Source organism: Salvelinus sp. IW2-2015, linkage group LG16 (assembly GCF_002910315.2).
Source record: "Salvelinus sp. IW2-2015 linkage group LG16, ASM291031v2, whole genome shotgun sequence".
Classification (NCBI taxonomy): Eukaryota; Metazoa; Chordata; class Actinopteri; order Salmoniformes; family Salmonidae; genus Salvelinus; species Salvelinus sp. IW2-2015.
In genome coordinates, this window is record NC_036856.1 from 42,683,337 (window position 1) to 42,705,535 (window position 22,199).

A 22,199-nucleotide genomic window follows, 5' to 3' on the forward strand; every position below is an offset into this window, starting at 1 on the left:
CTCTTTTCCAAGTCCATGCAGGAGCTGTGTTTGTGGTGTGCTTAAGTATTTATTATTTGTATGTGATTGTGTATTATATGTACATTATGCTGTGTGTGTGTGTGTGTGTGTGTGTGTGTGTGTGTGTGTGTGTGTGTGTGTGTGTGTGTGTGTGTGTGTGTGTGTGTGTGTGTGTGTGTGTGTGTGTGTGTGTGTGTGTGTGTGTGTGTGTGTGTGTGTGTAGACAAGCCCATGCAGTTGAACCAGGCTTTATTCATGCTGGGTGGGGGGAGTGGCTTCGTGCCCCAGCCTGACATCATGAGGGATGACACCTTTGACCCCTTTGACAAGGACACCCTCCGCCTGGAGCCAATCACCATCCAGCTACAGGTAGGTTGGAGCCAATCACCATCCAGCTACAGGTAGGTTAGAGCCAATCACCATCCGACTACAGGTCAGACAACCAATCAGGAGACATTCCATCAGGAGACACACACTTTTAATTTACCTGTTTTATTTATTTACGCTCTTGTGTGCACTACTAGAACTAACAAACAAACACACACACAATCTCTCTCTCACTCCCTTTCTGTTTGTCTGCCTGTGTCAGGTACTGGGAGCTCGTCACCTCCCTAAGAATGGCCGCAGTATAGTGTGTCCCTTTGTAGAGGTTGAGGTGTGTGGGGCCGACTACGACTGCAGCAAGAGCAAGACCGACGTCGTGGGTATGAGACAGCACACACCAATCACACAGCACCCTGCTGTGACTGCATGAAACCTGACTGGGCTGACCAGGTGGCATTGGGTTTCTTCCAAATGTTTAAATTAAATTGTACAGTAGGGCTCCTGCTTACTGAACGTCAAAAGAAAACATTTATCTTCCTCCCACCCTCTATTTGAATTTGCTCCCTCCCTCCCCCCACCCCTCCCCCCACCCCTTCCCCCCCTCCAGCTGACAATGGGTTGAACCCAGTGTGGGTTCAGAGGCAGTTTGTGTTTGACGTCCATAATCCGTCCTTCTCCTTCCTGCGTTTCTTGGTCTATGAGGAGGACATGTTCTCTGACCCCAACTTCCTGGCTCAGGCCATCTACCCTGTCCGCTCACTAAGAACAGGTTGGTGTGTGTGCATGTGTGTGTTTTCGGAAGTGTGTGTAGATATATCATAGTAGATAATATTATATCATAATACTATAGTATATTAACTGTCTGTGTGTGTGTGGTGACTTGTCAGGCTACAGGAGTGTTCCACTAAAGAACAGTTACACTGAAGAGTTGGAGCTGGCTTCTCTGCTGGTTCACATTGAGATTGTCAACGCCAAGGTAATCCCCTAACAAACTCAAATTGATTTTGTTTATTTTTTATTGTTTTTAAATGTAACCTTTATTTAACTAGGCAAGTCAGTTAAGAACAAATTCTTGTTTATAATGACGGCCTACTACGACCAAACCCGGACGATGCTGGGCCAATTGTGCACCGCCCTATGGGTCTCCCAATCACAGCCGGTTGTGATACAGCCTGGATTCGAACCAGGGTGTCTGTAGTGACACCTCTAGCGCTGAGATGCAGTGCCTTAGACTGCTGCGGCACTCTGGAGTCCAATCCATATATTATTATACTGCCTGGATCCCAAATGGAACCCTACTTCCTATGTAGTGCACTACTTTTGACCAGGTCCCATGGAGCTATGGTCAAAAGTAGTGTATTATAAAGGGCAGGTTTATTCAAATCTTACCCTACGAGGTCCAGAGCCTGCTGGTTTTCCCAGGTCTAAACAATGCAAAAAGGAGAGTAACTGACTTCGAGGTCCAGAGTTTAGTTTGAGGGACATAGGGTATAGGGAGCCATTTGGAACAACATCAGTGGCTTAGTGTTCTAACGGTTCTAACAGCATCACGCCACCACTCTGTGTTCTGATTGGATGATTAACAGGAGGAAGATGATCAGAACCTGTACTCGTCCATCCAAAGGCTGAGAGACCGCACCAGTGAGCTGTCCAGTCAGGTGTCAGTTCTGGAGAGGGCGGGGTCAGGAGGTGACCACAGCTATCAGCAGAGTCTGGAGGAGCTGAGAGCAGCACAAGATCAGCTCAGTGAACTAGTGGAGACACGCAACCACAGGTAATAACACATACACACACATTCACACAGAACCTCTCTCTGTAACTGCTCCATCTCTGCCTCCCATCTCCAGGCTGATTGAGAAGAAGAGGAGGGAGAAGCTGAGGCAGCAGGTGGGGGCCAAGCGGAACTAAAATGCCCATCTGACCACCAACCAACCAGTCCCCCTCTACTGCTGCACACTGATGATCTTACACCCATGGAAAGACTATTCAATCTACTAATAACTGGATTACCCCTGCTATAAGTGTGCATAGACTACACAGAGATGCACAGTGTGTTGGATAAAAATAAACAAAAAAAACACTAATCTCATGGAACAAAAACCTTCAGAAATGGAACCTAGAATGAGAAAAGGGTTATAAAAGAATTCAGTGTTCTGAACAGCGAGGTCAGATAAACTGAACTGACCTGAGAGTAGCGGTGTTCTAATCTATAAGGAGAATACACAGGATATGTGTCCCAAATGGCACCCAATTCCCTATATAGTGCACTACCTTTGACCAGGGCTAATAGGGGTATGGTGCACTACTGTAGATAGGGAATAGGATGCCTTTTGGGATACACCCATAGCCTCTAAGAGAGTAAGGTAGTGTGTCAGAGAGTCAACCATTAGTATAGGCGTAATCCAGACTCAAAATCTCTCCGTGCTAGAACTGGTCTCACAACTGAAAACTGGAATAATCTTATTTTATTGACCACAGAGGACCTATGAGAGCGAGAATCTACTATCTTGGCCGTGGCACAAAAATGGCTAAAGAGAGAAAATGGGAACCACTACTCATGGACTGGCTTTTAAAGGGCTTTTAAATGGGAGTAGGACCAAGTCTATTCCTCAAAGACTAAAGTCTACTTCTCCTATCCTGGGGCAGCAGACTAACTAACAGCAGGGACTGGAGTCTAATGCCCTCTAGTGGTAGGGATGTGGTATTGTTTCCAAAATTGACCCCTCTTCTTTTACCTGGGAGAGCACAAACAGGACTTTTATTACTGTGTTCATTAGAGACTTACTAACACTGCATGTCATATTGTCATGTATTACTTAAAGGGCTTTTCAGTATACTATAATATACTATAATATAATACACTACCTTTTAAGGAGCAAGAGGAGAAGCAGAGCAGTAGAGAGAGAGAGAGAGAGATGGGAGGGAGGGAGGGAGAGAGAGAGAGAGGGGAGAAAGAGAGAGAGTACCAGAAATATAAGTAATCTCTCACCCCAGGACTCTGTCTTGGACCTATAGGTTTTCTTCAGGTCTGTGTTTACCTGGCTATGCTGATCGGATCAGAGAAACATGGTGTGGGTCTCAAATGTCACCCTGTTCTCTATAGCCCCTAATCAAAAGTAGTGCACTGGGGAATAGGGTGACATTTGGGATGCAACAATGGCAAACAAGGGCTATCTATAACTTTTACCTTACTGCAACTTGTCACATTTACAGATCCTACCCACCAAGTTGTTGTTAAAGGAAAAATCCACTCAAAAACTACACTGAACAAAAACATAAATGCAACATGCAACAATTTCAAAGATTTTACTGAGTGACAGTTCATATAAGGAAATCAGGCAATTGAAATAAATAAATGAGGTCCTAATCAATGGATTTCACATGACTGGGCAGGGGTGCAGCCATGGGTGGGCCTGGGAGAGCATAGGCCCACCTACTGGGGAGCCAGCTCCACCCACTGGGGAGCCAGGCCCAGCCAATCAGAATGAATTTTTCCCCACAAAAGGGCTTTATTACAGACAGAAATACTCATCAGCAGAAAATAAGCTTTTTGTGCGTGTAGAACATTTCTGGAATATTTTATTTCAGCTTATGAAACATGGGACCAACACTTTACATGTTGTGTTGACATTTTTGTTAAGTGTATATATTGGTATTTTTTCATTAGTCTACTGTTAATACAGTTCAAAATGTTTTGCATGTTATCAGTCAAGTTTTCAACATATTGGAATTTCAAGAAGCAAAGTGTCAGTTACCACATCATATGATGCTTCTTGGAAAAGGACCCATAAGTAAGTATTTCACTGTTAGTCTACACCTGTTGTTTACCAAGCATTTTAAAAATTAAATGTGATTTGATACATTTCCAAAAGGTTTTGTCACCAGTCAAGTTTTCAAGATATAGGATTTTCAACAATGCAATTAAAGATAAATAATAACAAAAATATATATTTTTTAAAATAGTACGAGGTAATTGAGGTAGCTACATATTCAGTAGGTAGGGATAAAGTGACTAGGCAACAGGATAGATCATAGACAGTAGCAGGCTGCCAGCAGCGTGTGTGTTGTCAGTGTGCATGTGTACGGTTATGTGTATATGTGTGTGTTGGGGTGTCAGTGTAAGTATGTGTGAGTCAGTGGAGGCTGCTGAAGGGAGGACAGCTCATAATAATGGATGGAACTGCACAAATGGAGTGGCATCAAACCATGTGTTTAATAACATTCCACTAATTCCGCTCCAGCCATTACCACGAGCCCGTCCTCCCCAGTTAAGGTGTCACCAACCTCCTGTGGTGTGAGTGTCCAGTGTGTGTGCATGGAGTCAGTGCAGGAGAGTTTGTTGAAAAATATATGTGTGTGTTGGGGTGTAAGTATGTGTGATTGTCAGTGCAAGAGAGTTGCAAAAAAGGGTCAAATAAGGTAGTCCGGGTATTCATTTGATTAGCTGTTTAGCAGTCTTGTTTAGCAACCTTATGGCTTCGGGGTAGAAGCAGTTCAGGGTCCTGTTCTTTCCAGACTTGGTGCATGGGTACCGCTTGCCATGCGGTATCAGAGAGAACTGTCTATGCCTTGGGTGGCTGGAGTCTTTGACAATTATTTGGGCCTTCCTCTGACCCTACCTGGTATAGAGGTCCTGGATGGCTGGGTGCTCAGCTCCAGAGATGTACTGGGCTGTACTCTTCGCCCTCTGTAGCGCCTTGCGGTCGGGAGCCTTGCAGTTGCCGTACCAAGTGGTGATGCAGCCAGTCAATATGTTCTCAATGGTACAGCTGTAGAACTTTTTAAGGATTTGAGGGCCCGTGCCAAATCTTTTAAGCTTCCTGAGGGGGAAAAGGCACTGTCGTGCCCTCTTCACAACTGTGTTGGTGTGTGTGGACCATGTTAAATCCTTAATTCCTTAATATCAAAAGTGGACTAAAGATAGTTTTTGAGTGGATTTTTCTGGGGTCAGGTCAGGTTTTGTTGGCATTTCTAATCAAAGGGAGCTGATTAATCTGACTTCTAATCTGTTGTTTGGGGGACAACTTCAACCCACGCAACGCTTCAACCTCTACATCCCAATTGGCACCTTATTACCTTCAAAGTGCACTGTCTTTCAAAACTAGAGCACTATAGGGAATTGGGTGGCATACCCTGTCTTTCTCTATTCTTCCCTCTTTGACCCTCCTGTCCATCTCCATCACTTTCTTTATCTACTAATTCTTCATTGTATGTACCTGTTTTATTTATCACACATGTATACTGTCAGAACCTGTTTAAAAAAAGAAAGAACATATAGATATATATGATAATGGACTTCAGAGCAGGCTGAAGATACTGTAGCTTACTTTATATCTGTAAAATAATAGCTGAAATAAATGTCCCCATTTCCTTCTCTCCCCCCCTACTTTACGTTGTAGTTTGAACAGGTGAAACAGCATCCACTGGTGGCTGTTCAGGCTAACTACAATGCAGCTTCTTGGGGCTTCTATGTCAAACTCGTCAATAACTCTCTGTATCTATATACTGACTGTCCAGTATTATTACTCTGTTATTAAAACCATAAAGTTTCCATTTAAAATAAAGCAGTTTCAGGTAGATACTCATAATTTGCTGTATTTCTTCTTCGTCCATGCTTGATGATGATGATGACTATTCTTATTCTTATTATAGCAATCTAGGCTCACCCCAAAAAATAAGGCCCAGGCATCCGTACAGTGTAAACTACGTATTTTGATGTTGTAAAAAATAACATTGTTTGATAAAGACTGTATTTTTTTCCTATTTAAGAATCCCCATTAGCTGCTGCCAAGGTAGCAGCTACTCTCCCTGGGTACAGCAACATTAAGGCAGTTATATACAATTTAAAATATTGCATTTCATAACACTTTACCCAATACATTTAGTGTGTTCCCTCAGGCCACTACTCCACTATCACATGTTTACAATACAACACCCATGTCTACTTGTGTTTAGAGTGCATATCTTATCATGTGTGTGTGTGTGTGTGTGTGTGTGTGTGTGTGTGTGTGTGTGTGTGTGTGTGTGTCTCTTCACAGTCACTGCTGTTCCATAAGGCTGTATTTTTTATCTGTTTGTTAAATCAGATTTTATAGCTTGCACCAGTTACCTGATGTGGAATAGAGTTCCATCTTGCCATGGCAAGATAGTGTAGTACTATGCGCCTCCACAGTCTGTTCTTGACTTGGGGATTGTAAAGAGGGCGCTGTCTTAGGCGTCTCACATAGCGCTGTCTTATGCGTCTCACAGTACGGACATTGCAATTTATTGCCCTGGCCACATCTGCAGTCTCATGCCTCCTTGCAGCATGCCTAAGGCCACGTTCATACAGATGAGCAGGGACCCTGGGCATCTTTCTTTTGGTGTTTTTTCAGAGTCAGTAGAAAGGCCTCTTTTAGTGTCCTAAGTTTTCATAACTGTGACCTTAATTGCCTACCGTCTGTAGCTGTTAGTGTCTTAACGACCATTCCACAGGAGCATGTTCATTAATTATTTATGGGCATATAACAAGCATGGGAAACAGTGTTTAAACCTTTACAATGAAGATCTGTGAAGTTATTTGGATTTTTACGAAATTATCTTTGAAAGACAGGGTCCTTTGGCTGAGTTTATAAAGCACGCAGCATAACAGCTGCACCAACGCATAGGTTACTCACACACCAACAGACATGGGAATAATAACCAGACAAAGACAGAGGAACAGAGGGCACATATACAGTGGGAGAACAAGTATTTGATACACTGACATTTTTGCAGGTTTTCCTACTTACAAAGCATGTAGAGGTCTGTAATTTTTATCAATGGTACACTTCAACTGTGAGAAGGAATCTAAAACAAAAATCCAGAAAATCACATTGTTGATTTTTAAGTAATTAATTTGCATTTTATTGCATGACATAAGTATTTGATACATCAGAAAAGCAGAACTGAAATATTTGTGTACAGAAACCTTAGTTTGCAATTACAGAGATCATACGTTTCCTGTAGTTCTTGACCAGGTTTGCACACACTGCAGCAGGGATTTTGGCCCACCTCCATACAGACCTTCTCCAGATCCTTCAGGTTTCGGGGCTGTGCTGGGCAATACGGACTTTCGGCTCCCTCCAAAGTTTTCTATTGGTTCAGCTGGAGACTGGCTAGGCATCCAGGACCTTGAGATGCTTCTTACGGAGCCACTCTTAGTTGCCCTGGCTGTGTGTTTCGGGTCGTTGTCATGCTGGAAGACACAGCCACGACCCATCTTCAATGCTCTTACTGAGGGAAGGAGGTTGTTGGTCAAGATCTCGCGATACATGGCCCATCCATCCTCCCTCAATAGCGGTGCAGTCGGCCTGTCCCCTTTGCAGAAAAAGCATCCCCAAAGAATTATGTTTCCACCTCCATGCTTCACGGTTGGGATGGTGTTCTTGGGGTTGTACTCATCCTTCTATTCCTCCACAAACGGCGAGTGGAGTTTGAGCAAAAAGCTCTATTTTTTGTCTCATAGATCCACATGACCTTCTCCCATTCCTCCTCTGGATCATCCAGATGGTCATTGGCAAACTTCAGACGGGCCTGGACATCGCTGGCTTGAGCAGGGGACCTTGCGTGCGCTGCCAGGATTTTATCGCATGACGGCGTAAGTGTGTTACTAATGGTTTCTTTGAGACTGGTGGTCCCAGCTCTCTTCAGGTCATTGACCCACGGTCCTGCGTGTAGTTCTGGGCTGATCCCTCACTTCCTCATGATCATTGATGCCCACGAGGTGAGATCTTGCATGGAGCCCCAGACGAGGGTGATTGACCGTCATCTTAGAACTTCTTCCATTTTTCTAATAATTGTGCCAACAGTTGTTGCCTCTCACCAGCTGCTTGGCTATTTGTCCTGTAGCCCCATCCCAGCCTTGTACAGGTCTCTTTAATTCCGATGTACTCTACACATTCTGGTCTTGCCCATTGTGGACGAGGTTGGTTCGTTTGTGGTGTGTGGACAGTGGTGTCTTTTATACAGTAACGAGTTCAACAGTGCAGTTAATCAGGTAATGAGTGGAGAAGGAGGGCTTTCTAAAAGAAACTAACAGGTCTGTGAGAAGCCGGTAATTCTACTGAGTTGTAGGTGATCAAATACTTATGTCATGCAATAAATCATGAAGTTATTCAATAAATCAAAAATGTGATTTTGGATTTTTGGTTTTAGTTCCGTCTACTCACAGTTGAAGTGTACTATGAATAAAATGCAGACGCTTCTACATGCTTTGTAAGTAGGAAAACCTGCAAAATCGGCAGTGTATCAAATACTTGTTCTCCCCACTGTATATAACATACTAATCAGGGGAAATGGGAACCAGGTGTGTGTAATCAGACAAGACAGTCCAGGTTGATGATAATGAATCCGTTCAGTGAAGCCTAGAAAGCCGATGACGTAGACCTCCAGAACTGGTGAGCAGAATGAGCAGCAGTACCGGGGGGATCCGTGACAGTTAGTGCCTTCAGAGCCTTCTTGACCGCCAAGAGTTCCTGGTCCCCTATCTCGTAGTTCTTCTGGGCGGGGCTCAGCTGCTTAGAGAAGAAAGCGCAGGGCCGCAGCTTTGAAGGGGTTCCGGTATGCTGGGACAGCACTGCCCCGAATCCTACCTCGGAGTCATACACCTTGACGATGAAGGGGAGTGAGGGGTCGGGATGTGCCAACAAGGGAGCAGTGGTGAAACGTGCCTTCAGCGTCTCGAACGCCCTCTCAGCCTCCACCGTCTAACGAAGCCGCTGGGGACCTCCTCTCAGCAGGGAGGTAAGAGGCGCGACCACCGTGCTGAAGCCCCGGATGAACCTCCTGAAATAGTTGGCGAATCGCTGGACTGCTTTAACGGAGTTGGGGATGGGCCATGACCTGGCTGCACCATCTCCAGTCCCTCCGTGGATATGAGATAGCCCAAAAAGGACACGGACCGCTGGAAAAACAAACATTTCCCCTGTTTAACATATACTGTATATAGATCATACTCCAACAGTCTTCTCAGCACAGACCTGACTAATGAGACATGCTGGACGCGGTCAGCAAAATAGATCAAAATGTTGTCTATATAGACCACTACGCCCCGTCCCAGCATGTCCCGAAACACTTCGTTGATGAAGGCCTGGAATACTGAAGGAGCATTAGACAGGCCAAATGGCATTATGAGATACTCGTAATACTCACATTTGTTCGATGATGGTTGGGATGAGGGGTAAAGGATAGCTGAACTTGACGGTGGCCTTGTTCAGTGTTCGATAATCAATGTAGGAGCGCAGTCCCTCATCATTCTTTTTGACAAAAAAGAAGCTCGAGGAGGCTGGTGATTTAGAGGGGCGGATAAAACTCTGCTGGAGACTCTCCTTTACATAGGTCTCCATGGCCTCAGTCTCTGCATAGGAGAGGGGATAGACATGTCCTCTCAGGAGGGCTGGGTCAGACAACAGGTCAATGGCACAGTCCCAGGGGCGATGGGGAGGCAGGCGTGTAGCCTGGGTCTTTGAGAAAACCCAGAGCAGATCCTGGTACTCCTGTGGTAAATCCACTTGAGAAGCACAGTCCGGACTTTCCACCGTAGTGGTGTTGACAGACACCACGAGACACCTCCCCTGACACTCCTGCGACCAACCCAGCAATCTCCTCTCAGACCAGGAAATAACCGGGTTATGCAAACTCAACCAGGGGAGACATAAAACAATGGGGTGCGTGGGGGTGTCTATAATCAAGAAAGTGATCTGTTCTGAATGAGTGTCATGGGTCAGCAAAGAAACAGGAACAGGAAGAGTAATGTGATGTACAAGCCCTGTCCCTATTGGACGATTATCCAGGGCTCGAACTGGAATGGGTGACTGTAGGGGAACCAAAGGAATGCGTAATGCTGTGGCCAGTGCGCTGTCTAAGAGATTCTCGGCAGCTCCGGAATCAATCAGAGCCAACTGAAGGGCTAGGGTACTCAGGGAATTTAATGGGAAAACACACTGGTTGATTTGACAGACAAGGAGAGGAGACCTTGCACACTCTTTAGTAGGCTTAGATTGAAAACATGGCAAATAGGAGTGGCAATACCGTCCTCTATTATCCTCAGTCATTTTCCATCCAAGTTGTCAGACCCCGGTGGCTTGTCATTGTTGATAGACGACAATAATTTTTTCACTTCTTCCACACTCACTTTACGGAATTCAAAATTACAGTGCTTGTCTTTCATAATTTGATCAGCTATACCTGGATGTGTAGTGTCAGCGTTTGTTGTTGGCATGTCATGCATAAATGTGCTAATCTTGCCAATGAATAAATGATTAAAGTGATTGGCAATATCAGTGGGTTTTGTGATGAATGAACCATCTGATTCAATGAATAATGGAGCTGAGTTTGCCTTTTGCCCCAAATTTCAATTAAGGTGCTCCAAAGTGTTTTACTATCCTTCTTTATGACATTTATCTTTGTTTCATAGTATAGTTTCTTCTTTTTTAAATTCAGATTAGTCACATTATTTCTCAATTTGCACTATGTTTGCCAATCAGTTGTGCAGCCAGACTTATTTGCCATTCCTTTTGCATCATCCCTCTCAACCAAACCATTTTTTAATTCCTCATCAACATTTAATTCCTCATTTAACAGTTTTTACAGTCATTTTCTTAATGAGTGTATTCTTATTAGTAACTGTAATAAGCAATTTCATTAATGTAAAGTGCAGCGTCTGGTTGCTTCTCATTACACTCTACAGGCCAACAAATATACTTTACATCAACAACATAGGAATCACTACAAAACTTATTTTATGACCTCTTATACACTATATTAGGCCCAGCCTTTGGAACTTTGGTTTTCGTAGTTATGGCTACTATATTGCGATCACTACATCCGATGGATTTGGATTCTGCTGGTTCCATTCTGTGTGTTCTATCATCATGAGCGTGCTTCCCAACCAAGGGGTTGTCACTAGTTACCATAGCCACAAAGTCATAATTATGGCTAAACCCCGCCTCTCTTTAAAAAGGAGAACTTTAGTTTTTATACATTTTTACTATAATAGCCAATTTGGACTCTGTGGCTGTGTTAACTAGTGACAGCCCACCCAGGGGTTTCCTTTCGATGCCTAGGTCTAGGCGTTGCTGTGGGTCATCACCAGTTAACACAGAGATAATGTCATAAACCATGCCTATATTTCCACAATTTATCTTCTTAAAATGTCATTTTAAGCTGAACCCCTACGTTAACCCTGACCTTAACCACACTGCTAAACTTATGCCTAACCCTAACCTTACATTTTTGTTTTCATCATTTTATGATATAGCAAATTTTGACTTTGTGGCTTTGTTATATAGATGTCAAGTTTAGGGGACCTGCGTGGTTCTGGTACCGACCAACATTTTCATGTATAAATCGATCTGTGGACACCGTAGATCGAAATGGCTTGCATTGACCGATAGCCCAGGTTCCCACAGACACTATATATGTGTAATGTAGGATGTGAATTCTGAAACCACTTGAAGCTGGGATTTGCCTGAACCCTACATCACAGCCACTGACAAAGCACATGCCTGCAATCCTTACATCGTAGCGCAGCAGGAGAGAGTAGTTTCATCACTATAGCAGAGATCGATTTATAGCCATTAATCTAAAATAATTCATAGATTTTAATTCTTAAGAGTCTATTGACGCACTCGTGCGTCCATCTATGGTGGCCGAGCTACATCGGTGTTTGTCAGACCATGAGACATCCCAAAAATTGGTCTTCTCACAAAAACAGTTTGCTCTATGACCTCCACAAGTGTCACTGGGCTCATCTGAAGGTAACCCATAAAAACAAATGGAAGTATGGAGGTCGTTTAGTGGCCACAAAAATAAGGGGTTAAATATGTGGCCAAAAAAACAAAATATTATATCTCCTACATATAGGACAGACACTTCAAGACCTGTCTTTATAAATATGTTATTCAAAGCGTTTCTATGTGCTAAAGTAGTAAAGGCCAAATTCAATATTATATCAAATCATTTTTTACATAAAATACCTAAAGGGGTCAAAAAATTCCAAATCAATTAGCTAAATGATCCATGGGATGACCATTTTTTWAAAATCTAATAAATTAGCTTAGAACCCACTCCCCCAACGGCTTTTACACGGAACCCAAACCGGCTGCACGCGTGCGCTATCGTGCATTAATTTATTTTGTCCCCCTACACCGATCACGACACGCAGGTTAAAATATCAAAACAAACTCTGAACCAATGATATTAATTTGGGGACAGGTCGAAAAGCATTAAACATGTATGGTAATTTAGCTAGTTAGCTTGCACTTGCTAGCTAATTTGTCCTATTTAGCTAGTTTGCTGTTGCTAGCTAATTTGTCCTGGGATATAAACATTGAGTTGTTATTTTACCTGAACTGTACAAGGTCCTCTACTCCGACAAATTAATCTACACATAAAACGGCCAACCGAATCGTTTCTAGTCATCTCTCCTCCTTCCAGGCGTTTTCATCGTTGAACTTATATGGTGATGTATCTAAACTTTCATAGTATTACCACGACAACCGGCAAAACAGTTAGTCTTTCAATCACCCACGTGGGTTTAACCAATGAGGAGATGGCACGTGGGTACCTGCTTCTATAAACCAATGAGGAGATGGCACGTGGGTACCTGCTTCTATAAACCAATGAGGAGATGGGAGAGGCAGAACTCTGAGCGCGATCTGCGTCAGAAATAGGAATGACTTCTATTTTAGCCCTTGGCATCGCAGACGCTCGTTGGCGTGCGCGAGCAGTGTGGTTGCAATAATTGAATAAACAGATTTCTAAATTTATTTTGCGACGCTCACGCACACGACGTGTCTGGTCTGGTCAGCGTGTTAGTGAATTAATCAGTTGTTCTGCACTTTGCCACACTCAGATGAGAGTGCTCTGAAATCGACAGATAGCCAGAGCGAATTTAAGAACAGACCCTAAAATAGAGCTCCATGAGAAGTTCACAGCAATGGGAGCAGACGTTTTTATCAAGAGACACCTTTAGAAAATAGCACATTTACTCTAACACTAAACATACAGATACGTATTTTACAGTTATAAGGAAGGTGAAATCTTATAGTTAGTAGTTTTATAGCTTTCTAAATACAGTATAATCAAATTATAAGTCATTTCAACCCTTATTCATACAGTTTTGTTGAATAGGAAATACATCATATGCTGTAAAATATTTCATATTTTCATAATTTTATCATATTTGTACTGTGTACTTGAGTTTGTGTCCTCAAAAGTGACTACACCTCATCAATGTTTAGCTATTTTTAACAGAAAGGTGGGCATTTATCCTTTGTTGTAGTATGCAGAATTACTAGTGTTTGTTTAAGGTCAAGGTCCTCGAAATAATTACTTTTGGGATTACGTAGATTACATTTGAGATTACATTTAGTTACAGTTAATTGTTTATAGTGGAAACCGTTGCTATGGGCAACTGTAATTCCACACTTTTGCAATCGCCCATGGGATTCACAATTGGACAGTTTAACTTGTCAGTTAGAGAAATATCATATTTTGATTCGTAAAAATCAACGTCAATTAATGTAAGTGTTATGTCATTGGTTATTTTGCATTTAAAGATACCGCCTCCTGGAATAAAGCCACGCCACGAGTTATTTCGTTTGTCTTTTGTGCGAGAGAGTTGCGCGAATGCAAGTTGTAAAATTAGACCGTGATTGTTTTGTTACGGGTCTTTCCTATGTTGATTTGCTCTCTTCCCATCCATCGCAACAGACCCTGGCCTGCAAGTATTGGTGCAACAAGTTGCATAGCGTCCTGGCTTGATGATGGGAGAAGAACCTGCGACGAGGCAAGTGTACTGTTTAGTTGTGGGACAATGCTATGTTACTAACATCAACCGCTAGGCAGAACGAGCTCCTCTATTCAATCCCAGTTCACTTGTTTCTAGTTTCGATATTGTTCCAACCATAGAAACTATATAACACTTAAACACTGTCTGCTTGTCTTAGAAATGCCGTGACAATAACTGGTAGGGTTGGCTAGAGTAGAACGGGAGGAAAAGTGGTGGTTTTATTTTGTACAAATTAACGGCCTTGGGACATTCTGTTGTAGAGAGCCAGAGATGTCTGACGCTGGCTCAGACGAGGAGTTGGAACTTCCCGCACGGATGGAGGAGGGGAGTCACAACGGGAGTATCAGAAAGGTGAGGGATACGCAGTTGTAGCTCCAAAAACACGGTACTGTACCAACACCTTTTATATTACACGTCCAAACGGAAAAATTGACAGCATATGCTATGACACTACAAATAATATTAAAATAAATACCAGATCAAATATGTACTCTTCAAAGTTATTTATTATTAACATGCATTTCCATGCAGTGTAATTACTGAATCGTTGACAAATTCATTGAGGGGTATCCTGGACCTGCATTGAGTTGCCTTATGTTGGTGAACTATTGGTGACTTAGGTTGGGGGTCTGCTATTGCATCATTGGGGGTAGATTGGAGTAGGATACTGTCCAGTTGGGAGGTGTCATGGTACTGATGGTATGTGGCTAGGAGAGCCTACATTTACATTACATTTAAGTCATTTAGCAGACGCTCTTATCCAGAGCGACTTACAAATTGGTGCATTCACCTTATGATATCCAGTGGAACAACCACTTTACAATAGTGCATCTAACTCTTTTAAGGGGGGGGGGGTTAGAAGGATTACTTTATCCTATCCTAGGTATTCCTTAAAGAGGTGGGGTTTCAGGTGTCTCCGGAAGGTGGTGATTGACTCGTGACCTGGCGTCGTGAGGGAGTTTGTTCCACCATTGGGGTGCCAGAGCAGCGAACAGTTTTGACTGGGCTGAGCGGGAACTGTACTTCTAGAGGTAGGGAGGCGAGCAGGCAGAGGTGGAGTGAAGCAGTGCCTTGTTTGGGTGTAGGGCCTGATCAGAGCCTGAAGGTACGGAGGTGCGTTCCCTCACAGCTCCGTAGGCAAGCACCATGGTCTTGTAGCGGATGCGAGCTTCAACTGGAAGCAGTGGAGAGAGCGGAGGAGCGGGGTGACGTGAGAGAATAAGCTAGTTACCCATTTCACCCCTGCTGTATTCCCTGCTGTCCTGGTTGGGCCTGGAGCACAGCTATTGCTGAGCTGGGGCAGTGGGCTTGGGCCCTGGGTCTGGAGGGCAGCTATGGCTGACTGGGGGCTGGTCTGGAGGGCAAGCTATGGCTGAGCTGGGGCAGTGGGCTGGGGCCCTGGGTCTGAGGGCAGCTATGGCTGAGCTGGGAGGCTGGATCAGGGGACTGAAGCATGGCTATGGATGAGCTGGGTCTGGAGCTTGGACTGGAGCACGGCTATGGCTAAACTTGGAGAATGGAGCAGGGGCCTGAAGGCATACTGGAGCATGGCTAGGCGAGCACCCTAATCCCTACAAGCACTCTGAGGATTACTGGGCGCACCGCTCACAAAACAAACAATCAGAGGGGATGAAGGGAGTTGGGAGAGGGAAGGAAATGGAGAGAGGGTTGGTTTAGAGAGGGGGATGAAGGGGTTGGGAAGGAAATGGAGAGAGGGTTGGTTAGAGAGGGGGATGAAGGGGTTGGGAGAGGGAAGGAAATGGCGAGAGGGTTGGTTTAGAGAGGGGGATGAAGGGGGTTGGGAGAGGGAAGGAAATGGAGAGAGGGTTGTTTTAGAGAGGGGGATGAAGGGAGTTGGGGGAGGGAAGGAAATGGAGAGAGGGTTGGTTTAGAGAGGGGGATGAAGGGGTTGGGAGAGGGAAGGAAATGGAGAGAGGGTGGTTTAGAGAGGGGAATGAAGGGGGTTGGGAGAGGGAAGGAAATGGCGAGAGGGTTGGTTTAGAGAGGGGATGAAGGGGGTTGGGAGAGGGAAGGAAATGGAGAGAGGGTTGGTTTAGAGAGGGGATGAAGGGGGTTGGGAGAGGGAAGGAAATGGAGAGGGGGGGGGTCCTATCGCTTCTGACCACAGAACATCAACTGTCATTTTCTGTTCTTTTCCTGACGATTGTAGGCCTACATGTTGGCAAGACATGTTCATGTCTTGTCCTTTATCAGCAGACTGAAGGAAGACTACAGTGGAGTCGGGTGTCTGTAACAGGTGGCCCTGGGTTGAGACCCCATTCCAGCTCTACTCATAGTATGGTGCAGCAGCATCATCAGACACTAGTACAGTCCTGATCTAGGCTCTGATCTCCTAGCAGCAAGTGGCAATTACTCACCCCATTACCAGTGACCATAGCTCACCTCCTCTTCCCAGCCTCATGTCTTCTAAGATGAGATCTCAGAGCCCATCTTAGCCACTTATAGACGTGGTGGATGAAGTTGGTGTTGGAAAAAAGAGCACTGCTAACTTCTGGTGGCTGTATTTCTATCGTAGGCAGGGGTCAGGTGTAAGAGGTGTTCCAAGTCTCCTCCGCTCCGTGGGCCGTGACGTCTAAGGACTTACCTCACAGCAGGTTACTGACTGAGGTCTACTGGGGCTTGGTCTCTTGGCAACCATCGCCACGGGGATCCTGTTGCCAATGTAATAGGCTATCTGATCCTAACTATAACGGAGGAGGGTGGTCTTAACCCCTTACACGTGTGAATTGGCCTATATGGATAGGGCCACATTTGAAATGTTTCAAACACAAGAAATATGGAGAGCATATGCATAACCATGGTAGCAATTTAAAGGAAAAGTTTGGAGACTATGGGAACATTAGATTAAAGGTGAGGACACAACAGTTCACTTGACACAAGACTGAATCCAAACATTACACTGTTGAATTTCATGTTTATTTTACATTTACTGTACTTTTCGCTGCATTTGTTGATAACAAAATCTGAAAATACTCAGGATACATTCAGTAACATAAGAAAATGATTGGAGAATTTGGGGTGAGCGGTCTAACTGGTGTTTCCAAGTGGCCGCACACCTTATCTAAAGTGTACACAGTTCCTAAGTAATTTCAATGCACTTTCATGACCTAAAGAAGTCTTCAACTATGAGGTTATTTTTCGAGATCCTATCTGTGCTGTTGAGGAATTAGAGCAAGTACACGTGTAGTTGTGTTTAGAACACAGACCTACATACCTGCCTTTACACAATAACTGTTGTTTTTAAGCAATCCAAAAACAGTCCATTATAAATCGCAATCTGGGTCAGGTGGGAATAATTTGAAAGCTTGTTCTATTGCCAACATGACTAGCTAAATTTATAAAATACTATCTTAGTACTTAGCTGCTATGGCCTATTTATTGCCTTACCACCTTACTCTATTTGCACACAATGTATATAGAATTTTCTATTGTGTTATTGACTGTACTTTTGTTTATCTCACATGTAACTCTGTGTTTTTGTCGCACTGCTTTGCTTTATCTTGGCCAGGTCACAGTTGTAAATGAGAACTTGTTCTCAACTGGCCTAACTGGTGAAATAAAATAAAAAGTGTTAAGCTTTCACACGGCAATTCAGAGAAGCAGATTGTAATTTTGGTGTGCAATGAATAGTCGTGAGTGCGTTGTCCGTGGCAGATTTTCTTCATAATATAACAAAGCACAGGTTCACTGTGTTCAGGACAAGCCAGGGTATAATGCCATGTCATCTTGTAACTGTACATCACACATAGTAGTGATAAACGTTGACACTGTATATTACATGAGTTTTATGATATTGAAATGTGAAGTGCACATTTGGACTCACGGGCGTTTTGGTTTGCTTGTATGACATCAGTGGTATTTATTATAATCCTCAATGTCTCATCTTTCAAAATGCATTGAGTCCTCGTAATTTACACTATTTCGCCTCACTCGAACAACAGTTGCCCATCTAGCGGTAGGGATGTGGGCAACTTCTTGTCGTGCTCAAGTTCAGACCGGCTGTCAGTCAAAACCCATACAGAGCTGTGAGGCGGAGACACTGAACTCTTACCTCATGTAGAGCATGTTAATGTACAGCCATTGCATTCCAATTTAGACGCTTACCGGTGTTCAAATCTGCCATTTTTAACCCGTACACAAGTGTGAAGGGTTAATCACTTATACTTAATCAGGGAGGGAAACTAACGAGGTGCTCAGATGTATCTATTACAGGGCTTTAATGTAATCCACTGAACAGTCCACCAACCCCTACCTGTTCGGCTAGGAGTACTCTGTTTTACCTGCAGTTGGTGTTTAATAGACGCTTATTATACACAAATGCATGTAAACTAGAACTACACATAGGGCCTAGACACAAGCAAGCAGACAGACATATGTGCTTTAGCATGTTATGCATTATCCACAATCTATTCCCCCCCCTTCTCTCCAGGGTTGTGATCCGTGTTCCCAGACCCAGCGCAGTAAGCTGCAGCACCGTAGGGCTCGTATCAACCAGCAGATCAACAAGGAGATGAGGATGAGGGCTGGGGCTGAAAACCTCTTCAGGTGAGCTGGGGTGGGTGAGGGAAGGGACAGGTCATTGTACCAGTGGACAAATACTGTCTCTGATCCTGTGTGTACACTGTCCTCCCGGGCAGCTCTGAGACGCATCCACTTCCTCCGCTGTGGTGGAGAAGGAACCCAGAGCCCCACTACCTGTGGAAACATTGAGCTGTATCACATATAAACACTAGCAGATGGATCTACCAAACTATTTTAGGGTGTATGGGGAACGCCTCAAACACACCACCTTGTTTTATGGCTCTCTGTGTGTCTGTGGTCAATCGGCAGGTTTGATTCAGTTTATTAGATTTTTTTTTTCTTCTCCCCTCAGTTTTAAAGTGTAACTTGCCAGTTGGGTGGTCTTATCAAACACACATACTCTTTCTCTGACCTGTGCTGAACTTGTACAGTTATAATACAGCCTGTTCTCATTCTGTCTCCTTTAAAGTAATTACGATTTTATTTCAGAGAAAGGAGGAAGAAAGCGGCTGGTGGCAGGACATCAAAGCTGACCTAGTGTTTTATAGCACATCAAACCAACCTCAGAGCATTAGCGTCATTCTGATCCTTTCAAACAGTTAATCAAATTCATCCCACGCTTGTATATGTACAGTGTTACTGTGGGAGCCACTGAAGGACATGGTGTGTCTGAGTGGTTATGTAGAGGAGCAGAGCTATGGTACGTTGGACACTGTCTTTAACATCCACATTCATCAGAAAGGATGAGGAGCAGGAGAATGGGGAGAGGAGACTTAATTGAATTAAAGCAGAGCAGTGTGCTTCCTCTTTCTTTAGTGGGCTGTTGAGCTGCTGAGTCAGGCTGTCATATGATGAACAACATCAAGCTAATTGAAAGAAAACCAACCCTCCCCGTGTATCAACTCTCCCTCCCCTCACTTGTTTTTTTAGGTTTTGAGAAAAGCTAGCATAAGGGAAATATAGAATAAGATCAGCCTAGTCATTGAATTAGTAGAGATGTCATGCACCATGTATCCCATTCACCAGCTTTTTATAGTTGATTCAGTCCTCTGAGGCTAGAACATGAATCAAATTGTCCTGCTTCAGAATTTGCTGTTTGGCCCTATAGCCACCCCTCTTATGTGGTTGTCTCTATGGCAGGGCTCTATGCTGACCTTTTTTACAAGGAGCACATTTGCGCTTAAATTGAGAAATTTGCTATTTAAGCTGATGCTCCTAAATTGAAATTCCAGGTCGCACAGTAAATATTTAGGCCCATATGCGTGTTAAATGGTTGCACTAGATGACCCCCCCCCCCCAGCAGCACCCAGACCTGTCCCTTCCTTCCCCCTCTATTGAGACTGGCTTACAGACATCCTTGGCACCCCCAGTCAGCCACCAATCAACAGGCTTGTCTCGTCCAGCTGCTGCACCTTCCCATTCCCATAAAGATAAGTATTTTCCCAGGGAGGGCAGCTGTCTGCAGGAATCTCATCTCTGATTTTCTGGGTTTAATTGGGAGACATGTTTATCCTCACCAGTGTCCCACACCCACATATGTAATGGAACCTAGGAGGGGGTGTATCTCATTAGAGCTTCTGATTGGCTGATGTCATATGTGGTGGCATGCTGGTGTAACAGGACAGTGTGTTTACATACTGTGGGCTGGTGTAACAGGACAGTGTGTTTATATACTGTGGGCTGGTGTAACAGGACAGTGTGTTTATATACTGTGGGCTGGTGTAACAGAACAGTGTGTTTATATACTGTGGGCTGGTGTAACAGGACAGTGTTTATATTAGCCTGTGTGTGTGTGTGGGGGGGGGGGGGTCACAGATTGGTGGTTCAAGGTGTGTGTGTCTGTTGGTTAACTCTGTCTCTGACTCAGACAGGTGTCAACATGCCGTGTTTACAGGCAAACACCTAGTTAAAATAGGGTAACCTTTCACCTGTGTGTGTCGGTCTTCTAATCCGGGACAAGTCTCCTGTTGCGGTTGAAAGACTGGCTCTCGTTGATTCCTAATTGTCTTCTGGCAAAGGGAGTCGCTTTCTCATCCAAGTTAATCACCGTTGTGTATGTGCTGAGCGACAAGGGCTTTTTGAAGTCTGTTCGGTTTTTGAAAAATAGTCACGTTTTTGATTTGGTTTAAACAAATGCATTATGTGGGTTGCATGCTGTAACAACACAGAATAAAGCAATTAATAAAAGCCCCATGATGGCAGTGACTGCTCATTACTGCGTATCACTTATCAACCATTTATTCACATTACTTTACATCAATAAAATATTTCAGTTGTGACATTTTTTAATTTGATCATCTCTTCTCAGGCGGTGTCTCTGTCCCAACAAGTCATCCCATATAGACTAGTAGCTGGCTATAGCGCTGCTTTCTGACAATCACTATTTTAGTAGTTCTTCAAAGTAGCTCAAGCATATTTTTATGACTTCTGAATACCAACAATGAATTACTTAGATCATGTATTGTCGGATAGAGATGCCTCACAAAGCAACAACTGCTCTCTATCCTTCTCGATCTGGCGCTCTGTCTCTCTCCTTCGCCGTATCGGTCGGCCCTACGAGACTTGCCTGGACAAGTGGAAGGCTCAATGTATTCTGGTCATTGTAGTTAAATAACCACCATTTGGGCTAATTGCTTTGTGTGTGTTAGTTATCAGCCCAAAACTCCTCGGGGCTCCAGAAAGTGTACATTCCGTAACCAGGGGGAGTACCCAGGATTTCTGTGACGTGGAGAGAAGTGTCTGTCGGATATCATGACAACGAAGTGATGCCTCGCGTTTGAGGAACGTTCTAAAATGTTAGCGTTGTTTACATCAGATCAGCCAGTCATCCACAGTAACGAATGCTTATGTCATCAAACACACTGCTGCCTGTTGTCCATTTGACAAATGCCCATGGACAAAATGCGTTATCCTGTTTCTGTATGGTATTTTTATATATTGTGCTAGTATGGTGTTTGTATAATAAAATCTGATATGAACATGTTTGTGTTGCAGAGCCACCACTAACAACAAGGTAAAGGAGACTGTGGCTCTAGAGCTGAGCTTTGTCAACTCTAACCTGCAGCTACTGAAGGAAGAGCTAGAGGAACTCAACAGCAATATGGAGGTCTACCAGACCGAGAGGTAACATGTGAACAACAAGATCTCATAGTTTTACTTAGAAATTTGATGTATTATGGATGAACGTCTTTTTTTTAATGCATTAATTCCATGTCGTTACCAAGGTTAATTCCACGTGGTTACAGGGTTAAAACAAACAACTCAAGGTTACATTTAGGTATTCATGCCAAGTGGCTAATGGAAAATTCCAACTGAGAGCTTTTGGTATTTGTTTCATTAGTCCATTGTTGACATAGTCCCAAAATGTTTTGCTGGTCAGTAATCAAGTTGTCAAGATATGTTTTGCTGGTCAGTAATCTAGTTGTCAAGATATGTAACTTTCAAAATACAGACATCATCCCCGTGTGACGCATTTTGCATCATATGATGCGTCATACGGGGATGTTTTTCTGTATTTTGA

The 22,199-nt window shown here is 43.8% G+C and overlaps 2 protein-coding genes across 2 annotated transcripts in view; both read left to right on the plus strand.

Annotated features, from left to right (window-relative positions):
• Nucleotides 1–5,912, plus strand: part of LOC111975516 (1-phosphatidylinositol 4,5-bisphosphate phosphodiesterase gamma-1) — a 93,576-nt gene extending 87,664 nt beyond the window's left edge. Inside the window, exons 26-31 of the mRNA XM_070447452.1 lie at nt 224–369; nt 590–704; nt 932–1,093; nt 1,212–1,300; nt 1,911–2,098; nt 2,172–5,912. Of these exons, the coding sequence (XP_070303553.1) occupies nt 224–369; nt 590–704; nt 932–1,093; nt 1,212–1,300; nt 1,911–2,098; nt 2,172–2,232 (761 nt within the window). The 3' untranslated portion in view covers nt 2,233–5,912. The remainder of the gene's footprint in view (nt 1–223; nt 370–589; nt 705–931; nt 1,094–1,211; nt 1,301–1,910; nt 2,099–2,171) is intronic.
• An 8,030-nt stretch (nt 5,913–13,942) lies between these two features.
• The window catches only part of rhpn1 (rhophilin, Rho GTPase binding protein 1), a 31,360-nt gene continuing 23,103 nt past the window's right edge, over nt 13,943–22,199 (plus strand). Inside the window, 4 exon segments of the mRNA XM_070447696.1 lie at nt 13,943–14,138; nt 14,402–14,488; nt 18,588–18,703; nt 21,674–21,802. Coding sequence (XP_070303797.1) covers nt 14,109–14,138; nt 14,402–14,488; nt 18,588–18,703; nt 21,674–21,802 — 362 coding nt within the window. The 5' untranslated portion in view covers nt 13,943–14,108.